The following is an 18,696-nucleotide window of genomic DNA, read 5'->3' on the forward strand; positions in this document are numbered from 1 at the left end:
AATAAAAAAATTTGTAGCCATTTCCCTAGGAAATTATTTGCAAAGAACAGACGTCATTTGTAAGGCTGACCATTACAGATTATACAATCTAATGTTTGTAGCCGCTAAAAATATCCTTTATTTTCTCTAGTCTGTGGTCTAATGACTCCTTCTGGGACTCTTCAGTAGAAAACAACAACACTGTCCCAAAATCGGGATCTACTGTTGTGATCCCGGCAGGTAACGCATTTTATATTTTTGTTTTTTTGCCAGTTCCTGAATATGGCACTTTTCTAATGGCGCACAATACAGTTTATATTACTGAAAGAATGCTTAAAGTTATTATGGTGCTACATATATAGACTTGTTGTCTCCGGCAGCCCCAGCCACCATGTGTCACTCTATATATGCCTTCATCTGGTAGCCACCCCCCAGTAACCACCCAAAAACGCCATTCGAAACTACCATGGATCATAATGCAATTTTGCTCTGAGCCCCTGTGGGGTAGCCTTCACGATGCATGCCTAGTGTGGCCCAGAAGCATGTGCAAAGGGAAACCATCGGCCACTTCCTCCCAATGGTTTCCCTACGTCTGCCTCTGAGTCACCCTCTGTCTGTACTTTTTACGGCATTTGAGATGTTGGGAGCTACGTGGTATGGTGGGAAATACAGTGTTGCACACTGGCTTTGTGCAGCTACATCTCTCTCTGTTGTCCTATTCCAGGCCGGTGGGTTGTAGCTGATGTAGAAATCCCTCCTCTGCAAACACTGATCATTTACGGCGTCTTGGAGTTGAGAAACCTCACAGCCAACTCAACAGCTCAATCTGCTGCCACCTTCAACACTACTGTCCTCAGTGCTACTTACATCTCCATACAGGTGAGGGACATAACAGTAACATACTACAGCTGTAATAATGCCACAATTACTGTATACCTGTTTTGCTACTTCTGTGCTTGCACAACAACTGCAAGTATTTTGTTGCATTTGTTTCATTATTTTAAATATGTTTATAGTCCCGATTTGTATCTGCCTGAGTTCTCAGTTTTCTTGTGTTATTGGCTTTGTCTAGGGTGGAAGATTAATAGGAGGCACAGAGAGTGACTCATTCCAGGGGGAACTACATATTATATTAAATGGAAACCATTCAACCCCCGAATTCCCATTGCCAAATGGACCGAATCAGGGCTCAAAAGTTATAGGTAAGTATAGGTACAAAGGGCTTTTAATATTCATTATGAGTTCTAAAGGCTCATAATGAGGTGAAATTTGGAAGATCCACTAGTCATTTATTGGAAACAAGTGCGGTTGTGATACAAATCGCTTGAAAAAAGGACAATTGTTCGCTGTGTCCTCCGTTGTGGTCAACTACAGTTTCCATTTTAAAAAAACAGCATTCTGTTTGGCAGAACATAATATGTGGAATAGGTGAAAGAGACAGTACATGACATCTAATGCTGGATTTCATATCTGACACCTGGGTCTTTAATTAAATCCCACAACCAAAAGTTGCATGGGGTGAGGTCTGGTGATCAGGATGGCCAAGATGTCTGAAAGTGTGTAATCACCCCAAGAACCAGTTGTCAGATTGGAATGACAGCATCAGACTTCATGTGTTGACATGGGACATGTTAAGTTCTGCTGTATAGTACTTTCAATGGAAACTGTTGCAGACCACAAAGGAGGACACATAGGCCCTCATTCCGAGTTGATCGCTAGCTGCTTTTGTTCGCAGCGCAGCGATTAGGTCAAAAAATGGCAATTCTGCGCATGCATATGGGGCGCAGTGCGCACGCGTGACGTACTTTCACAAAAGCCATTGCAGTTTCACACAAGGTCTAGTGACGCTTTTCAGTCGCACTGCTGACCGCAGAGTGATTGACAGGAAGTGGGTGTTTCTGGGTGTGACCGTTTTCGGGGAGTGTGGGAAAAAACGCAGGCGTGCCAAATAAAAACGGCTGGGGAAACGTAGGCGTGGCTGGCCGAACGCAGGGCGTGTTTGTGACGTCAAAACAGGAACTAAACAGTCTGAAGTTTTCGCCAGCTAGGCGTAAGTCTCGAGCTACTCAGAAACTGTACAATCTTTTTTTGTAGCAGTGCTGCGATCCTTTCGTTCGCACTTCTGCTAAGCTAAGATACACTCCCTGAGGGCGGCGGCTTAGTGTTTGCACGGCTGCTAAAAGCAGCTAGCGAGCGATCAACTCGGAATGAGGGCCATAGAACAATTGTAATGCTATTCAAGTAATTTGTTTTTGCAACAGCTCCACCTGCTGACAGATTGTGTAACAGATTTTTTTAATATATATATATTACCTGTTGTCCAAATTTCTCTTCATTATGAGCCTTTGAAGTTACTCCAGAGTGCTGTAAGCAGGGACATTTTCATTTTAACAGCCCTGTATTGTAATGATATTGCAGTCATTTGTGCAATAAAGTATTTTTCAGTATTTTAATATGTGTAGTTTACTGCTGGGAGGAAAAATAAGAATTTACTCACCGGTAATTCTATTTCTCATAGTCCGTAGTGGATGCTGGGGACTCCGTAAGGACCATGGGGATTAGCGGCTCCGCAGGAGACTGGGCACAACTATAAAGAAAGCTTTTAGACTACTGGTGTGCACTGGCTCCTCCCACTAAGACCCTCCTCCAGACTTCAGTTAGGATACTGTGCCCGGAAGAGCTGACACAATAAGGAAGGATTTTGAATCCCGGGTAAGACTCATACCAGCCACACCAATCACACCGTATAACTCGTGATACAATACCCAGTTAACAGCATGATAACAACTGAGCCTCTCAACAGATGGCTCAACAATAACCCTTTAGTTAAGCAATAACTATATACAAGTATTGCAGACAATCCGCACTTGGGATGGGCGCCCAGCATCCACTACGGACTATGAGAAATAGAATTACCGGTGAGTAAATTCTTATTTTCTCTAACGTCCTAAGTGGATGCTGGGGACTCTGTAAGGACCATGGGGATTATACCAAAGCTCCCAAACGGGCGGGAGAGTGCGGATGACTCTGCAGCACCGAATAAGCAAACTCAAGGTCCTCCTCAGCCAGGGTGTCAAACTTGTAGAATTTAGCAAACGTGTTTGACCCCGACCAAGTAGCTGCTCGGCAAAGTTGAAGAGCCGAGACCCCTCGGGCAGCCGCCCAAGAAGAGCCCACCTTCCTCGTGAAATGGGCTTTTACTGATTTAGGATGCGGCAGTCCAGCCGCAGAATGTGCAAGCTGAATCGTACTACAGATCCAGCGAGCAATAGTCTGCTTCGAAGCAGGTGCACCCAACTTGTTGGGCGCATACAGGATAAAGAGCGAGTCAGTCTTTCTGACTCCAGCTGTCCTGGAAACATAGATTTTTAGGGCCCTGACTACATCCAACAACTTGGAAGCCTCCAAGTCATTTGTAGCCGCAGGCACCACGATAGGTTGGTTCAGATGAAAAGCTGATACCACTTTGGGGAGAAACTGGGGAAGAGTCCTCAATTCTGCCCTATCCATATGGAAAATCAGATAAGGGCTTTTACATGACAAAGCCGCCAATTCTGATACACGCCTGGCCGAAGCCAAGGCCAACAACATGACCACTTTCCACGTGAGATATTTCAAATCCACGGTTTTCAGTGGCTCAAACCAATGTGACTTTAGGAAATCCAACACAACGTTGAGATCCCAAGGTGCCACTGGAGGCACAAAAGGGGGCTGAATATGCAGCACTCCCTTAACAAAAGTCTGAACTTCAGGTAGTGAAGCCAGTTCTCTCTGGAAGAAAATCGATAGAGCCGAAATCTGGACCTTAATGGAACCCAATTTAAGGCCCATAGTCACCCCTGACTGTAGGAAGTGCAGGAAACGGCCCAGCTGAAATTCTTCCGTTGGGGCCTTCCTGGCCTCACACCACGCAACATATTTTTGCCATATGCGGTGATAATGGTTTGCGGTTACTTCTTTCCTAGCTTTAATCAGCGTAGGAATGACTTCCTCCGGAATGCCCTTTTCCTTCAGGATCCGGTGTTCAACCGCCATGCCGTCAAACGCAGCCGCGGTAAGTCTTGGAACAGACAGGGCCCCTGCTGCAGCAGGTCTTGCCTGAGCGGTAGAGGCCATGGGTCCTCTGACATAATTTCTTGAAGTTCCGGGTACCACGCTCTTCTTGGCCAATCCGGAACAATGAGTATAGTTCTTACTCCTCTTCTCCTTATTATCCTCAGTACCTTTGGTATGAGAGGAAGAGGAGGGAACACATAAACCAATCGGTACACCCACGGTGTTACCAGAGCGTCCACAGCTATCGCCTGCGGGTCTCTCGACCTGGCGCAATATTTTTCTAGCTTTTTGTTTAGGCGGGACGCCATCATGTCCACCTGTGGCTTTTCCCACCGGTTTACAATCATTTGAAAGACTTCTGGATGAAGTCCCCACTCTCCCGGGTGGAGGTCGTGCCTGCTGAGGAAGTCTGCTTCCCAGTTGTCCACTCCCGGAATGAACACTGCTGACAGTGCTAACATGTGATTTTCCGCCCATCGGAGAATCCTTGTGGCTTCTGCCATCGCCGTCCTGCTTCTCGTGCCGCCCTGTCGATTTACATGGGCGACCGCCGTGATGTTGTCTGACTGGATCAGTACCGGCTGGTTTTGAAGCAGGGGTTTTGCCTGACTTAGGGCATTGTAAATGGCCCTCAGTTCCAGAATATTTATGTGCAGGGAAGTCTCCTGACTTGACCATAGTCCTTGGAAGTTTCTTCCCTGTGTGACTGCTCCCCAGCCTCGAAGGCTGGCATCCGTGGTCACCAGGACCCAGTCCTGTATGCCGAATCTGCGGCCCTCTTGAAGATGAGCACTCTGCAGCCACCACAGCAGAGACACCCGTGTCCTCGGAGACAGGGTTATCAGCCGATGCATCTGAAGATGCGATCCGAACCACTTGTCCAACAGGTCCCACTGAAAGGTTCTTGCATGAAACCTGCCGAATGGAATTGCTTCGTAGGAAGCTACCATTTTTCCCAGGATCCGCGTGCAGTGATGCACCGACACCTGTTTTGGTTTTAGGAGGCCTCTGACTAGAGATGACAGCTCCTTGGCCTTCTCCTCCGGGAGAAACACTTTTCTCTGTTCTGTGTCCAGAACCATCCCTAGGAACAGCAGGCGTGTCGTAGGGACCAGCTGTGACTTTGGAATGTTTAGAATCCAGCCGTGCTGTTGTAGCACTTCCCGAGATAGTGCTACCCCTACCAACAACTGCTCTCTGGACCTCGCCTTTATCAGGAGATCGTCCAAGTACGGGATAATTAAAACTCCCTTCTTTCGAAGGAGTATCATCATTTCGGCCATTACCTTGGTAAAGACCCTCGGAGCCGTGGATAGACCGAACGGCAACGTCTGGAATTGGTAATGACAATCTTGTACCACAAATCTGAGGTACTCCTGGTGAGGATGGTAAATGGGGACATGTAGGTAAGCATCCTTGATGTCCAGTGATACCATGTAATCCCCCTCGTCCAGGCTTGCAATAACCGCCCTGAGCGATTCCATCTTGAACTTGAATTTTTTTATATATGTGTTCAAGGATTTCAAATTTAAAATGGGTCTCACCGAACCGTCCGGTTTCGGTACCACAAACATTGTGGAATAGTAACCCCTTCCTTGTTGAAGTAGGGGCACCTTTACTATCACTTGTTGTGAATACAGCTTGTGAATTGCCTGTAACACTGCCTCCCTGCCTGAGGGAGTGGTTGGCAAGGCAGATTTGAGGAAACGGCGGGGGGGAGACGTCTCGAATTCCAGCTTGTACCCCTGAGATACTACTTGAAGGATCCAGGGATACACCCGTGAGCGAGCCCACTGATTACTGAAGTTTTTGAGACGGGCCCCCACCGTACCTGGCTCCGCCTGTGAAGCCCCAGCGTCATGCTGTGGACTTAGAGGAAGCGGGGGAGGACTTTTGCTCCTGGGAACTGGCTGTATGCTGCAGCTTCTTTCCCCTACCTCTGCCTCTGGGCAGAAAGGACGCACCTTTAACCCGCTTGCCCCTATTGGGCCGAAAGGACTTTACCTGATAATACGGTGCTTTCTTTGGTTGTGAGGGAACATGGGGTAAAAATGTAGACTTCCCAGCTGTTGCTGTGGAAACGAGGTCCGAGAGACCATCCCCGAAACAATTCCTCACCCTTATGAGGCAGAACTTCCATGTGTCGTTTGGAATCTGCATCTCCTGTCCACTGCCGAGTCCATAACCCTCTCCTGGCAGAAATGGACATTGCACTAATTTTGGATGCCAGCCGGCAAATATCCCTCTGTGCATCCCTCATGTATAAAAGTGCGTCTTTTATATGCTCTACGTTTAGCAATATAGTGTCCCTGTCTAGGGTATCTATATTTTCTGACAGGGAATCTGACCACGCAGCAGCAGCACTGCACATCCAGGCTGAAGCTATAGCCGGTCTCAGTATAACACCTGTGTGTGTATATATAGATTTCAGGATAGCCTCCTGCTTTCTATCAGCAGATTCCTTCAGGGCGGCCGTATCCGGAGACGGTAGTGACACCTTCTTTGACAAGCGTGTGAGCGCTTTATCCACCCTAGGGGATGTTTCCCAGCGTGACCTATCCTCTGGCGGGAAAGGGTACGCCATTAGTAACCTCTTAGAAATTACCAGCTTTTTATCAGGGGAAGCCCACGCTTCTTCACACACTTCATTTAACTCTTCAGATGGAGGAAAAGCTACTGGTAGTTTTTTCTCTCCAAACATTATACCCTTTTTTGTGGTACCGGGGGTAACATCAGAAATGTGCAACACATTCTTCATTGCCTCAATCATGTAACGTGTGGCCCTACTGGAAGTCACATTAGTCTCATCGTCGTCGACACTGGAGTCAGTATCCGTGTCGACATCTGTGTCAGCCATCTGAGGTAGCGGGCGTTTTAGAGCGCCTGATGGCTTTTGAGACGCCTGGGCAGGCACAGGCTGAGAAGCCGGCTGTCCCACATTTGGTATGTCGTCAAACCTTTTATGCAAGGAGTCGACACTGTCGCGTAATTCCTTCCACAGCACCATCCACTCATATTGACATCATATTTACAGGCATCTGCTCCGCCTCCACATAAGCCTCCTCATCAAACATGTCGACACAGCCGTACCGACACACCGCAAACACACAGGGAATGCTCTGACAGAGGACAGGACCCCACAAAGCCCTTTGGGGAGACAGAGAGAGAGTATGCCAGCACACACCAGAGCGCTATATAACACAGGGATCCCACTATCAATGAGTGTTTTCCCTTATAGCTGCTTTTTTATATATATCTTATATATATATATATATCTATACTGCGCCTAAATTTAGTGCCCCCCCTCTCTTTTTTTACCCTTCTGTAGCGTTCAGACTGCAGGGGAGAGCCAGGGAGCTTCCTTCCAGCGGAACTGTGAGGGAAAAATGGCGCCAGTGTGCTGAGGGAGAAGCCCCGCCCCCTTTTCAGCTGACTTTCTCCCGCTTTTTCTGGAATACTGGCAGGGGTAATTTTACATCTATATAGCCTCTAGGACTATATATGATGTATATTTGCCAGCCAAGGTGTCATATATTGCCCTCAGGGCGCCCCCCCCCCAGCGCCCTGCACCCATCAGTGACCGGAGTGTGAGGTGTACATGAGGAGCAATGGCGCACAGCTGCAGTGCTGTGCGCTACCTTGGTGAAGACCGAAGTCTTCTGCCGCCGATTTTCCGGACCTCTTCGTTGCTTCTGGCTCTGTAAGGGGGACGGCGGCGCGGCTCCGGGAACGAACACCAAGGTCGGGTCCTGCGGTCGATCCCTCTGGAGCTAATGGTGTCCAGTAGCCTATGAAAGCCCAAACTACCACCTGTTAGGTAGGTTCGCTTCTTCTCCCCTTAGTCCCTCGCTGCAGTGAGTCTGTTGCCAGCAGATCTCACTGTAAAATAAAAAACCTAAATATACTTTCTTTCTAGGTGCTCAGGAGAGCCCCTAGTGTGCATCCAGCTCAGCCGGGCACAAGAATCTAACTGAAGTCTGGAGGAGGGTCTTAGTGGGAGGAGCCAGTGCACACCAGTAGTCTAAAAGCTTTCTTTATAGTTGTGCCCAGTCTCCTGCGGAACCGCTAATCCCCATGGTCCTTACGGAGTCCCCAGCATCCACTTAGGACGTTAGAGAAAAAGCTCTATTGAAATAAAGTTTCTCAGTTTACGCTAATCTTTCACTTTTAGGTGTCTTTGGGGAACTTGACCTACATGGACTTCCTCGCTCAGTATATAAAACCAGGCTGGCAGAGACGGCACCGGCAGGATCAGTATACATCAATTTGGTGGAGCCCGTAGACTGGAAGGTGAGTAATGGTGATGCCTGTTGGGGTTGTAATGACTCTCTGTAATAGGTCAGCAGTGCGCCCTGTGTCGGCCCACGTCCCGTAGATCCGTGATGTCATGGCTAGGGGACGGGGCTGCTTCAGTCAGCTCCACAGGCTGCAGGGTGCCTGCCCACACGGGCAGCACTGCAGTAGTGCTACTGGCTGCAGGGTGGTATTCCAATCACCCTGCAGTGGCAAACGCAGGATTTCTAGAGGGCGGTTTCCAAATGCAGTACACAATCTCCCACTCTGCGGAAGATTAGAGCAAAGTGCAGGAGTCTGGGGGAGCGGTAGAAGAATCTAGTAAAGAGCCTGGACATTAATGTATACTGTATGGAATACAGTATTAATATTTAACACTATAAATGGTCTATAGCAGTGATGGCTAACCTTGACACTCCAGCTGTTGTTGAACTACACATCCCAGCATGCTCTGCTACAGTTTTGCTATTTGGCCATGCTAAAACTGATGTAGGGCATGCTGGGGTGTGTAGCTCAACAACAGCTGGAGTGTCAAGGTTAGCCATCACTGGTCTATAGTATAGGCTGTATCACTCATTTAAATAATATAAATAAGTGGTCAGGAAAAAGATTAAACATACCATAATAAATAAATATTACAAACATAATAGAACTAGTCCTGCACTTCTTAAGCACACATTCTCCTACCCCATTGTAAGGCTCCTGTCTTTTCTTGCTGGTAGCTACTCTCTTGTCCAGTGTACTGATTGAGGATTCACACAGCAAACCTAGTAGAAGAAGATACTACCACTGGGCATGTGCAGCAGCTCTGCTCTGTCCCTTAAACTGCATTATGTGGTGGTAGCTCTAGTTATCGTATTATATACCATTGCTATTGTTTTAATAATATGAGCCACTTGCCAAGAAGAGGGGGTTTTCCGGGCAACCGGAAACCCTCCCTGCATTTGCCTATGCCCTGCGAGCCACATTCAGGTGCTGTGGGGCCCTGCACGACAGGACCACTGGCACACCCCTCGTTACAGCCCTGGTTGGGACAGCAAATGAGGAAAAGAGACTAATGTTGCTAACAATTGCATATCTTTATTTATAAGGTGGGGGAGGACGTTCTCATCACCACCACCAGCTATAGCACTTGGCAGACAGAAACCAGGAGAATCGTCGCTGTTTCACTTGACCAGAGAAGTTTCACTTTAAATGTATCGCTCAACTTTACCCACTCTGGTAAGTGCTGTCGTCACTATTAATTAACTAGGTCATTGCTATGGTTCAGAAATTAAACTAGGGCATATGGGGCAGAAACTGATGAACTACTGCAGAGAGTTGTCTCTTCCTGCGGGATCAGTATAATTTACCAGCGGCCATGATGCCGGCAGTGGGGCGTGCGCAAAGAGTCCCCTTGCGGGCTGGCTGCACTTGTCATGGGCTCGGTTGCTTGCTGCGCTTGCCAATGGTCTAATCCCACTCTATGGGTGTTGTGATGCCCCATGAGTGGGAATAGCCCCTGTGGATTCCAGCTTTCGGCATTGCCAGCTGTCGGGATTCCAGCATCGGTATCCTGACCGCCGGGATTCTGACAGCAGGCAAATTAACTGCATCCCCTCTAGAACCTTTGGGACTGGGCCCCATTAAAATGCTGCTATGGGATCCCCATTAGTCCTGGCTACGTCCCTGATTCTATAGTTTCTTTTGAAAGAAGCACTGCCCTGTGTGTAGCAATGTACAGTAGCTTCTGTAATATGTACAGTATTGAAGCTTCCTTATGTGAAACTTGGTTTGCTACAGTACATGTGTTCTTGAGTTATGTACATTGCATAGTCTGCATCCGCAAGCTACTGTAACAATCTTTTTATGTTGACATAGGGGCTAATTCAGGTTGGAATCGCGTTCCAACCGGAATTTTTATGATCGCCCTGCGGGCGCATGCGCCCGCACTTGCTGCGGGTGGGCCGCAGAAAATGCGATCGCCTCTGCCTGTCAATCTGGCAGAGGCAGTCGCGAGGTGGCAGGCAACGCTCCGTTTTCCAGGGAGGAGATGGGGCGTGTCGGGGGTGTGATCACGGCGGCTGCGTGTGACGTCACATACAGCCACTGCGTTCGTAAACGTGGCGGCGGGGCTCCGGCAGGCGCAGCTAAGCTGCGCCAACAGGAACCATCACTAATCTCTACGATGAAGCAGAAATTGCGAGGCGATTGCAATTTCTGCTTCATCAGGTGGGGGAGGCCCCCCAGCATGCTAGGAAAAGGATTGCAAATTCTGCTAATTAGCAGCATTTGCTATCCTTACGGAATTAGGCCCATAATGCTTTCTCAATGTGAAATTACTACTCAAATTCAGACTGAATTTTGCAATGAAACCGGACGTTTTGCAGTTACATATTATAAATAGGAAGATACGAAAATTTCCAGCCGTATAATCTTGCATTGGCATTGCTATTCTGCAAAGTATTTGTAATATATTACAGGTTGAGTATCCTTTATCCAAAATGCTTGGGACCAGAGGTATTTTGGATATCGGATTTTTCCGTATTTTGGAATAATTGCATACTATAATGAGATATCATGGAGATGGGACCTAAGTCTAAGCACAGAATGCATTTATGTTTCATATACACCTTATACACACAGCCTGAAGGTAATTTTAGCCAATATTTTGAATATCTTTGTGCATTAAACAAAGTGTGTGTACATTCACACAATTCATTTATGTTTGATATACACCTTATACACACAGCCTGAAGGTCATTTAATACAATATTTTAATAACTGTGTGTATTAAACAAAGTTTGTGTATATTGAGCCATCAGAAAACAAAGGTTTCACTATTTCGGTCTCACTCAAAAAATTCCGTATTTCGGAATATTCCGTATTTCGGAATATTTGGATATGGGATACTCAACCTGTACCTTATATACTGTACTATGAGTTATTCACACTATTAAATGTCTCTGAAATACCTTTAACTGGACAAGTTTTCCCAGAAAAAGTTGAAAATCTAGCCCATTTAAGGCCATTAAAAAAAAAAAGTAAAATAACAGATTAAAAGGAAAATTCAATTTAATATTTGCAATATGCATAATTTTCTTGCAAACAATTAAGCCAATTAAGGTTTTAACAAAATGAGATTGGTTTGCCTGAAATAGCAGTAAATATGGAAAAATTAAATGCCATTTTATTAGCCCTATACATCAAAATGTATTTCTTTTTTAAATTCTAGAATTGGATATTTATTTTTACATTTCGCTACCGTCTGTCTTATAATGTATTTTTCCTTCCAGCTCACACCTATCAAATACCAAACACAACCCTGAATTACACTCTAGCGGCTGATGTCGCCCTGCTTAGCAGAAACATTAAGATCATTGGCCAGGATTACCCTGGGTGGTACAGTGAATCGTTTGGTGCCCGTGTCCTCGTCAGCTCCTTTAAAGCAAACAATATGGTATATCAAGGTATGATGGCAGCTTCATTTATAATATAATTATTTGTTCCTCTACTTATGCCCTGTCTAGAATAAGTAATATAGATGAAATCAATTAACAGAAGACCGCATTTGTTCAGATATTATTGATTGAAGGGTTGATATGATATTTCGGCACAACGTCTACACTTTCATGTCGACCCAAGACTACTACTGATATGGTGGTAATGTTACTTACAGCATAGTAACCATGCCTGTATTGTAACTGTAAACAAGATGGTACAGCACTATGTCTAAAGCTATAATACCAACACAGTTACAATGCTACTACCGTGCCAACATTCTCAGGTAGACACATCGGTGTCGGCATTTTGACCATGAACAGCGATAGTGTCGACTCATTAACTTCCTCCTTTATTGAATGCTAATGTTTTTGAAGGCAGTGCACGAATAGAGAATGTTGAATTCTACCACACCGGTCAGGAAGGCTACAGAGATCCCACAGACCCACGGTATTCATTGGCGTTTCTCAACCTTGGAGAGGTATGACCACTTTACCCTGTCTGCAGATAATGATCCTTGCTCTCTAGAATACTGGAAGCCAACATGATATTTTAAAGTGGTCTTGTTTGTATGTTATTTCTAAGGGTAGCATCATAGAAAAATGGGCCGCTATAGCAACTGCTTGATGTCATCTGAGTTGTTTCTAAGGGAGTGCCATGGAAAAATGGGCAACCATTGCATCTGCTTGGTGTCATTTGGGTTGTTTCTAAGGAAGTGCCATGGGAAAATGGGAAACTATTGCGGTTGCTTGGTGTCATGTGAATTGTTTCTAAGGGAGCTCCATATGGAAATGGGCAACTATTGCAACTTCTAGATGTCATTTAAGTTGTTTTTTAGGGACTGTCATTGGAAAATAGGCAACCATTGCAACTGCTTGGTGTAGTTTGAGTGGTTTCTAAGGGAGCGCCATGGGAAAATGGGCAACCATTGCAACTGCTTGGTGTCATTTCAGTTTTTTCTAAGGGGCCGAAAATGGAGAACCAGTGCACATGCTTGGTGTCATTGGAGTTGTTTTTAAGGGAATTGTCATGCGAAAATAGTCAACCATTGAAGCTGCTTGGTGTCAGTTGAGTTGCTTCTAAGGGAGCGCCTTGGGAAAATGGGCAATCATTGCAACTGCTTGGTGTCATTTGAGTTGTTTCTAAGGGAGCACCATGTGAAAATTGGCAACCATTGCAACTGCTTGGTGTCATTTAAGTTGTTTCTAAGGGACCATCATGGGAAACTTGGCAACCATTGAATCTGCTTGATGTAGTTTGAGTTGTTTCTAAGGGAGTGACTTGGAAAAATGGGCAACCATTGCAACTGCTTGCTGTAATTTTAGTAATATATGTTTACATTAAAATATCAAGAGTCACAGCCCCAGCAGAGGTTTACTTTATTGTTGACTTGTAGTAGATCATTATTCATCCATAGATTTACCTTGGTGCAAAGATTGTTGCAGTTCACCCTCTAAGGTTCTTGTTAACACAATAATAACTAGGAATGTGACCTACAGGGAAATGGTTATCCAGGTCACGGAGGCCACATTGTTAGTGATATATCCTATATGGTACAAATTCAAAATTGTTGAGAATATTGATGTCCTTATATACCTGGATTGTTAGGATCAATGAGGAAAGACAGTATTTGTGTTATTGCTACACTTGGTGACCAACTTGTAGGAAGTTGTGACATTTATACTTAGATCTAGAAAAGATTATCGGTGGGATGTATCGGCATCCAAGATCGCCGTAAGTGCGGGATGCTGCCCATTCTCGGAAGCCAATACATCCCGCCCTATGTGCCTGATTCAGAGCTTGCCAATGTTCATGTAGCAGAGCAGTGATGTGCAATTATGTATGAAAATTTCTGTAAACCACTACGGCACAAGCACTACACAGAGTGTACACACAAAGGTGCTGTTGCGCTTTTGCGCGCAACTCAAAATAAGGTCAAAGTGTCACATGGTTACCCTAATTTTACTGATTTAGCAATGCAATAAATTTATTATATGTCTTCTTAAGGTGTCTTCAAATGATTCCTACGTTAAGGGGTGCGCCTTCCACAATGGATTTTCTCCAGCAATCGGTGTTTTTTACACAAATGGAATAGACGTCGATGACAATATTATCCATTTCACCGTAGGAGAAGGTAAACCAAAGTCAATGATTCCAAATGCTTTATTGAGGTTGTGTGTTCACCTATTGGGAAACTCTTCTGAGGGTACTACCTGGTACAGAAGAAGGATGCTTGTACGATTGGGAGATGTCCTTGTTTAAGGTGGAAATAAATAACATGTGAAAAGTAGAGTTGTGTAGGTCAATAATGAGCGAATGTTGCGACCACATAATAGTGTACAAACCACTTCCATAAGGATCCAGAATATGGGTGACTCTAGGAGCTGTTTATCTGGTCGCTTTTACCATCATCTCCCCCTCACTGCCTACTACAGCTGAACCATGGTGCACTGCAGGGGGGGCAGATGTAACATGTGCAGAGAGAGTTAGATTTGGATGGGTTATTTTTTTTTCTGTGCAGGGTAAATACTGGCTGCTTAATTTCTACTCTGCAAATTAGATTTCAGTTTGAACATACCCCACCCAAATCTAACTCTCTCTGCACATGTTACATCTGCCCCACCTGCAGTGCACATGGTTTTGCCCAATTGCTAACTTTTTTATTTGCTAACAAACCTGAATAAGGCCCAATGTCCATGTCCTGCAATGTTCTGTACTGTAAGTAACGTTATCTCTTGACTGTCTCTCTATATCAGGCATGTCCAAACTGCGGCCCTCCAGCTGTTGAGAAACTACATATCCCAGCATGCCCTGACACAGGTTTAGCATTCTCTGACAGCAAAACTGTGTCAGGGCATGCTGGGATATGTAGTTTCACAACAGCTGGAGGGCCACAGTTTGGACATGTCTGCTCTATAAGTACCTTGCAAGGCACTGTGGACCCCTTGTGGCGTCATATAAAAAAAAAAATTCTAAAAAAAATCATAATATTTGTTAGGAATCAGAATATGGGGAGAACGTGTAAACGTCAGAGGGAATCTGGTCGCTCTTTCCGTCTGGCCCGGTAACTACCAAAACAGACAGGAAGCAACTAACATCCTGTGGCACGCTGGCATAGAGGTTAGTACTTTCTCTTACTAGCCGAAAATGCAGAACAATTACAAGCATGAAGTACCAAGCCATACATCCTGGACAAGCTCTTAGCATTTCCTTCTTGTATCTTTAGATCAATGCAGGCACCGATATCGTGCTTCAGAATAATGTGGTTGCTGGGTTTGAAAGAGTTGGATATCGCATCAACGGAGAACCCTGCCAAGGTGAGAAATGAGTTCATGAAAAACAAAATTTACCATTTGTTGCCATAGAACAACATTTTTAATAATACAGCACAGCCATTTTGTTCCAGTCAATGAAAATGTTCTAAAAAGAAAAAGAAATCAAATTAAAAAAATATGTACCCGTAGTATCCAATAGCGCTGGTAACATTTTTGTAGCCTACAGCATTTCAATTTAGGTTCAAAACTCATTGCAAATTGGTGGCAGCAGCGCCACTAGAAATTCAGGAGTAGCAACTTTCAATAATAATGTTTTCCTTTTATTTAATTGTTTTATTGGGTTGTTTTATTATTTATAGCCAATATCCAAGAGACTCGAGCACGCAAAAAAAGGATAAGATGCATTAACGATTCAGTGATGGATTTTAATAGGCAATTTCCTTTTACCAGTGCTGTCTATTGGGGATGGGGCTGCATTACCGGTGGCCGGGATTCCGGGGGTCAACATCCCGACGCCGAGATCCCAGCTGTAGAATGCCGAAATCCCGTCTATTGGGGGTCATTCCGAGTTGATCGCTAGCTGCTTTCATTCGCTCTGCAGCCAAGAGGCAAAAAAATGACACTTCTGCGCATGCGTATGCGTCGCAATGCACATGCGCGTCGTACTATTGCAACGAACTATGTAGTTTCACACAAGGTCTAGCGAAGCTTTTCAGTCGCACTGCTGGCCGCAGAGTGATTGACAGGAAGTGGGCGTTTCTGGGTGTCAACTGACCGTTTTCAGGGAGTGTTCGGAAAAACGCAGGCGTGCCAGGAAAAACGCAGGCGTGGCTGGGTGAACGCAGGGCGTGTTCATGATGTCAAAACAGGAACTGAACAGTCTGAAGTGATCGCAAGCGCTGAGTAGGTATTGAGCTACTCTAAAACTGCACAAAAAAAGTTTGCGCCGCTCTGCGATCCTTTCGTTCGCACTTCTGCTAAGCTAAAATACACTACCGGTGGGCGGTGGCATAGCGTTTGCACGGCTGCTAAAAACTGCTAGCGAGCGAACAACTCGGAATGACCACCATTGTACTAGTGGAATGTTTAAGTTTGAGAAACTTTATCAACTCGTTAGGTGGCGCCACATTCCAACAGTTCTGAGTTGTGAGCTAGGTCTAAGTGTGGAGTTATTATTGATAAAAAATATTATTACGCTTGATCCATTGGGATGCCGTTAAGATGTTGGCTGTTAGTATCCCAGCAGTCGGAATATCAACGCCGAAACTCCCCACACCCGTTAGAATGCCCACGCCAGAACTGAACTCGATCCATTTAATCACTGCAACACATTAAATAAATGTTGGAACATGCGGCTCGTCTAGGTGAAACTTGCGCAGTAACAACATATAGTAGATATATAAATGAAAATGAACTGTTCCGGTGTTACAGATGTCCCTAATCCCAATCAGCAATGGTTCAACAATGAGGCACACGGAGGGTTATACGGGGTCTACATGAATCAAGATGGGCTTGACGGCTGCTCTCTTGTCAGAAGATTTACAGTATGGAAATGCTGGGATTACGGCATTTACATCCAGGTGACCTTTGACACGATAAGACCAGGCGGACGTAACCTTTTTGTTGTGATCGTATACTGTAGCGTCTATTCTCTTGTGCGTTTTCATTTGTAGATCGTCCCCTCGGTGCAGATCTCTGAAGTGTTACTCGCAGAGAACGGGATGGGGGTGCTGTCTATTATATACACCCCTGCTTCCGTCACCCACCAATATTCCAACAAAACCGTTCAGATCTCGGTAAGAAAGTGATGAATTACTAATCGGCCATTGTTTTGCATTAATTTCGCTGGTGTCCAGATGATAGACATTGCCTAGGTCGAGAGTCAATAGGGTCAACATGCATTTGGTAGACGGGTATAAAAGGTCAACAGTGCTTAAAGTTGACAGATACAAAAAGTAGACAGGTTCAAAAGGTCGACGTGACAATGGGCGACACACAATGGTCGACACATTTGGGGGGGGTTACATGTTTTTTCAACATTTGCTTGATTTACTATCCACGTGGACAACGACTGGGAATAGTAACTTGTGGCGAGCAAAGAGAGCACGTGAGGGTACACTTTGTACTGAAGGTGGGCACGTATGATGAAACAGGATTAGGTTGGTATCCCAGCATTTGAATAATGGAATCCTGACACTACTCAGAATGCCGCACTGGCATCCCAAATAGGATCACAAGCCCGATGCCAGGATCCCAAACGGGCATTTCCCGGCCCGTCTAACAGGTATGCCGCGGGGTGGGGGGGGGGGGGGGGGGAGGGGAGGAAACTGTTGATGGTGGCATCTAAAGATGCACCAATCAGTATAAGTATGCTGACATTGGGGGGTATATTTACTTAAGTGCGGGTTATAGAAGTGGAGATGTTGGCCACAGCAACCAATCAGATTCAGCTTATCATTTGTCTACCACCTTTCAGATGACGATAGATAGAAAAGTGATTGATTGCTATGGGTATCTCCACTTGTGTAAACCCGCATTTTAGTAAATATCCCCCTGTGCGTCTCAGTCCTTGCAGATACGGATGCACAGCTGTATACCAGGGAAGGGATCTGCATCTGCACTGCATAAAATCGGAGCTGGGTGACACCAACAGACGCAGCCACGCCCCCATCCACCTCTGAATCCGGACATTAATGTTGCTTTACACAGAGATGTTCCTCCTGTTTGCAGAACTCCTTGCTCATTGGAAGTAGCCCAGATTTTGATTGCAGTGACGTCTTGACGGTCAGCGATCCCAACATCGCACTTTCTATGATCCATCGCAGTTCCCGGCCTCTGACAGGTAATCCCCGGATATCTTCTAGTACGCAGAAAGAGGGAAAGGTTTATTTTTTTGTAGTCCTCAATTAAATCTATTTGACGCTTTTCTAAACCATTGGGTTTTAGTATGGACAGCTTCTCTCACCTCCATCATTAGCTTACAGACTATCCAACGAAAGCCCCACTGCTCCCCAGCCCAGCACCCTCCTCCCCCCTATCTAGCGTCCCCAGCCCCAACAATCCTTTATTTACTGACACATATTAATTACGCAAGTTATGGCTCACTGAAGTAAGGGTCAGATTCAAAGAGGGAATACTCACAGATTCCCGATGTGGCCCATAGTTCCCTCTGCCTGATTGACAATGAGCGGTGTTGAGGGGGTGGGGGCGGAGTCTTCATGGCCTTGCAGCCCCCTCTTCCATTGGCCAGCTGCGCAGGCTGAGGTTTACTCAGCTGGTCTCCTGCGTGAACCGATGGTCGCGATGTTGGATGACAGCTTGCGACGTCGGTCCGTTGCAGTGCTGGGATCGCAGCTACATGCAGGAGGCGTCCCTTCTACTGAGACCTCGCCTGCAAATCGGAAATTCAAAACCGCTTACAAGCAGCTTCGTATTTCCGTCCATCTCTGAATCAGGCCGTAAGGGGTGTATTTACTAAGCCTTGGAGAGAGTACCTATATCTGTCTTCAACTATAAGACATTAAGAGGTCTATTTACTAAGCCTTGAGTGAAGATAAAATAAGTGGAGGTAAAGTACCAGCCAATCAGCTCCTGTCATTTTTCAAACACAGCC

The 18,696-nt window shown here is 45.7% G+C and overlaps 1 protein-coding gene across 1 annotated transcript in view; it reads left to right on the top strand.

Annotated features, from left to right (window-relative positions):
* PKHD1L1 (PKHD1 like 1) overlaps window positions 1–18,696 on the top strand; it is a 330,520-nt gene that overhangs the window by 204,563 nt on the left and 107,261 nt on the right. Inside the window, exons 54-66 of the mRNA XM_063925269.1 lie at window positions 131–219; window positions 704–858; window positions 1,052–1,181; window positions 8,207–8,325; window positions 9,420–9,549; window positions 11,604–11,777; window positions 12,186–12,289; window positions 13,816–13,942; window positions 14,807–14,928; window positions 15,035–15,125; window positions 16,515–16,663; window positions 16,757–16,879; window positions 17,814–17,925. Coding sequence (XP_063781339.1) covers window positions 131–219; window positions 704–858; window positions 1,052–1,181; window positions 8,207–8,325; window positions 9,420–9,549; window positions 11,604–11,777; window positions 12,186–12,289; window positions 13,816–13,942; window positions 14,807–14,928; window positions 15,035–15,125; window positions 16,515–16,663; window positions 16,757–16,879; window positions 17,814–17,925 — 1,625 coding nt within the window. The remainder of the gene's footprint in view (window positions 1–130; window positions 220–703; window positions 859–1,051; window positions 1,182–8,206; window positions 8,326–9,419; window positions 9,550–11,603; window positions 11,778–12,185; window positions 12,290–13,815; window positions 13,943–14,806; window positions 14,929–15,034; window positions 15,126–16,514; window positions 16,664–16,756; window positions 16,880–17,813; window positions 17,926–18,696) is intronic.

This window comes from Pseudophryne corroboree, chromosome 5 (assembly GCF_028390025.1).
Source record: "Pseudophryne corroboree isolate aPseCor3 chromosome 5, aPseCor3.hap2, whole genome shotgun sequence".
Lineage (NCBI taxonomy): Eukaryota > Metazoa > Chordata > Amphibia > Anura > Myobatrachidae > Pseudophryne > Pseudophryne corroboree.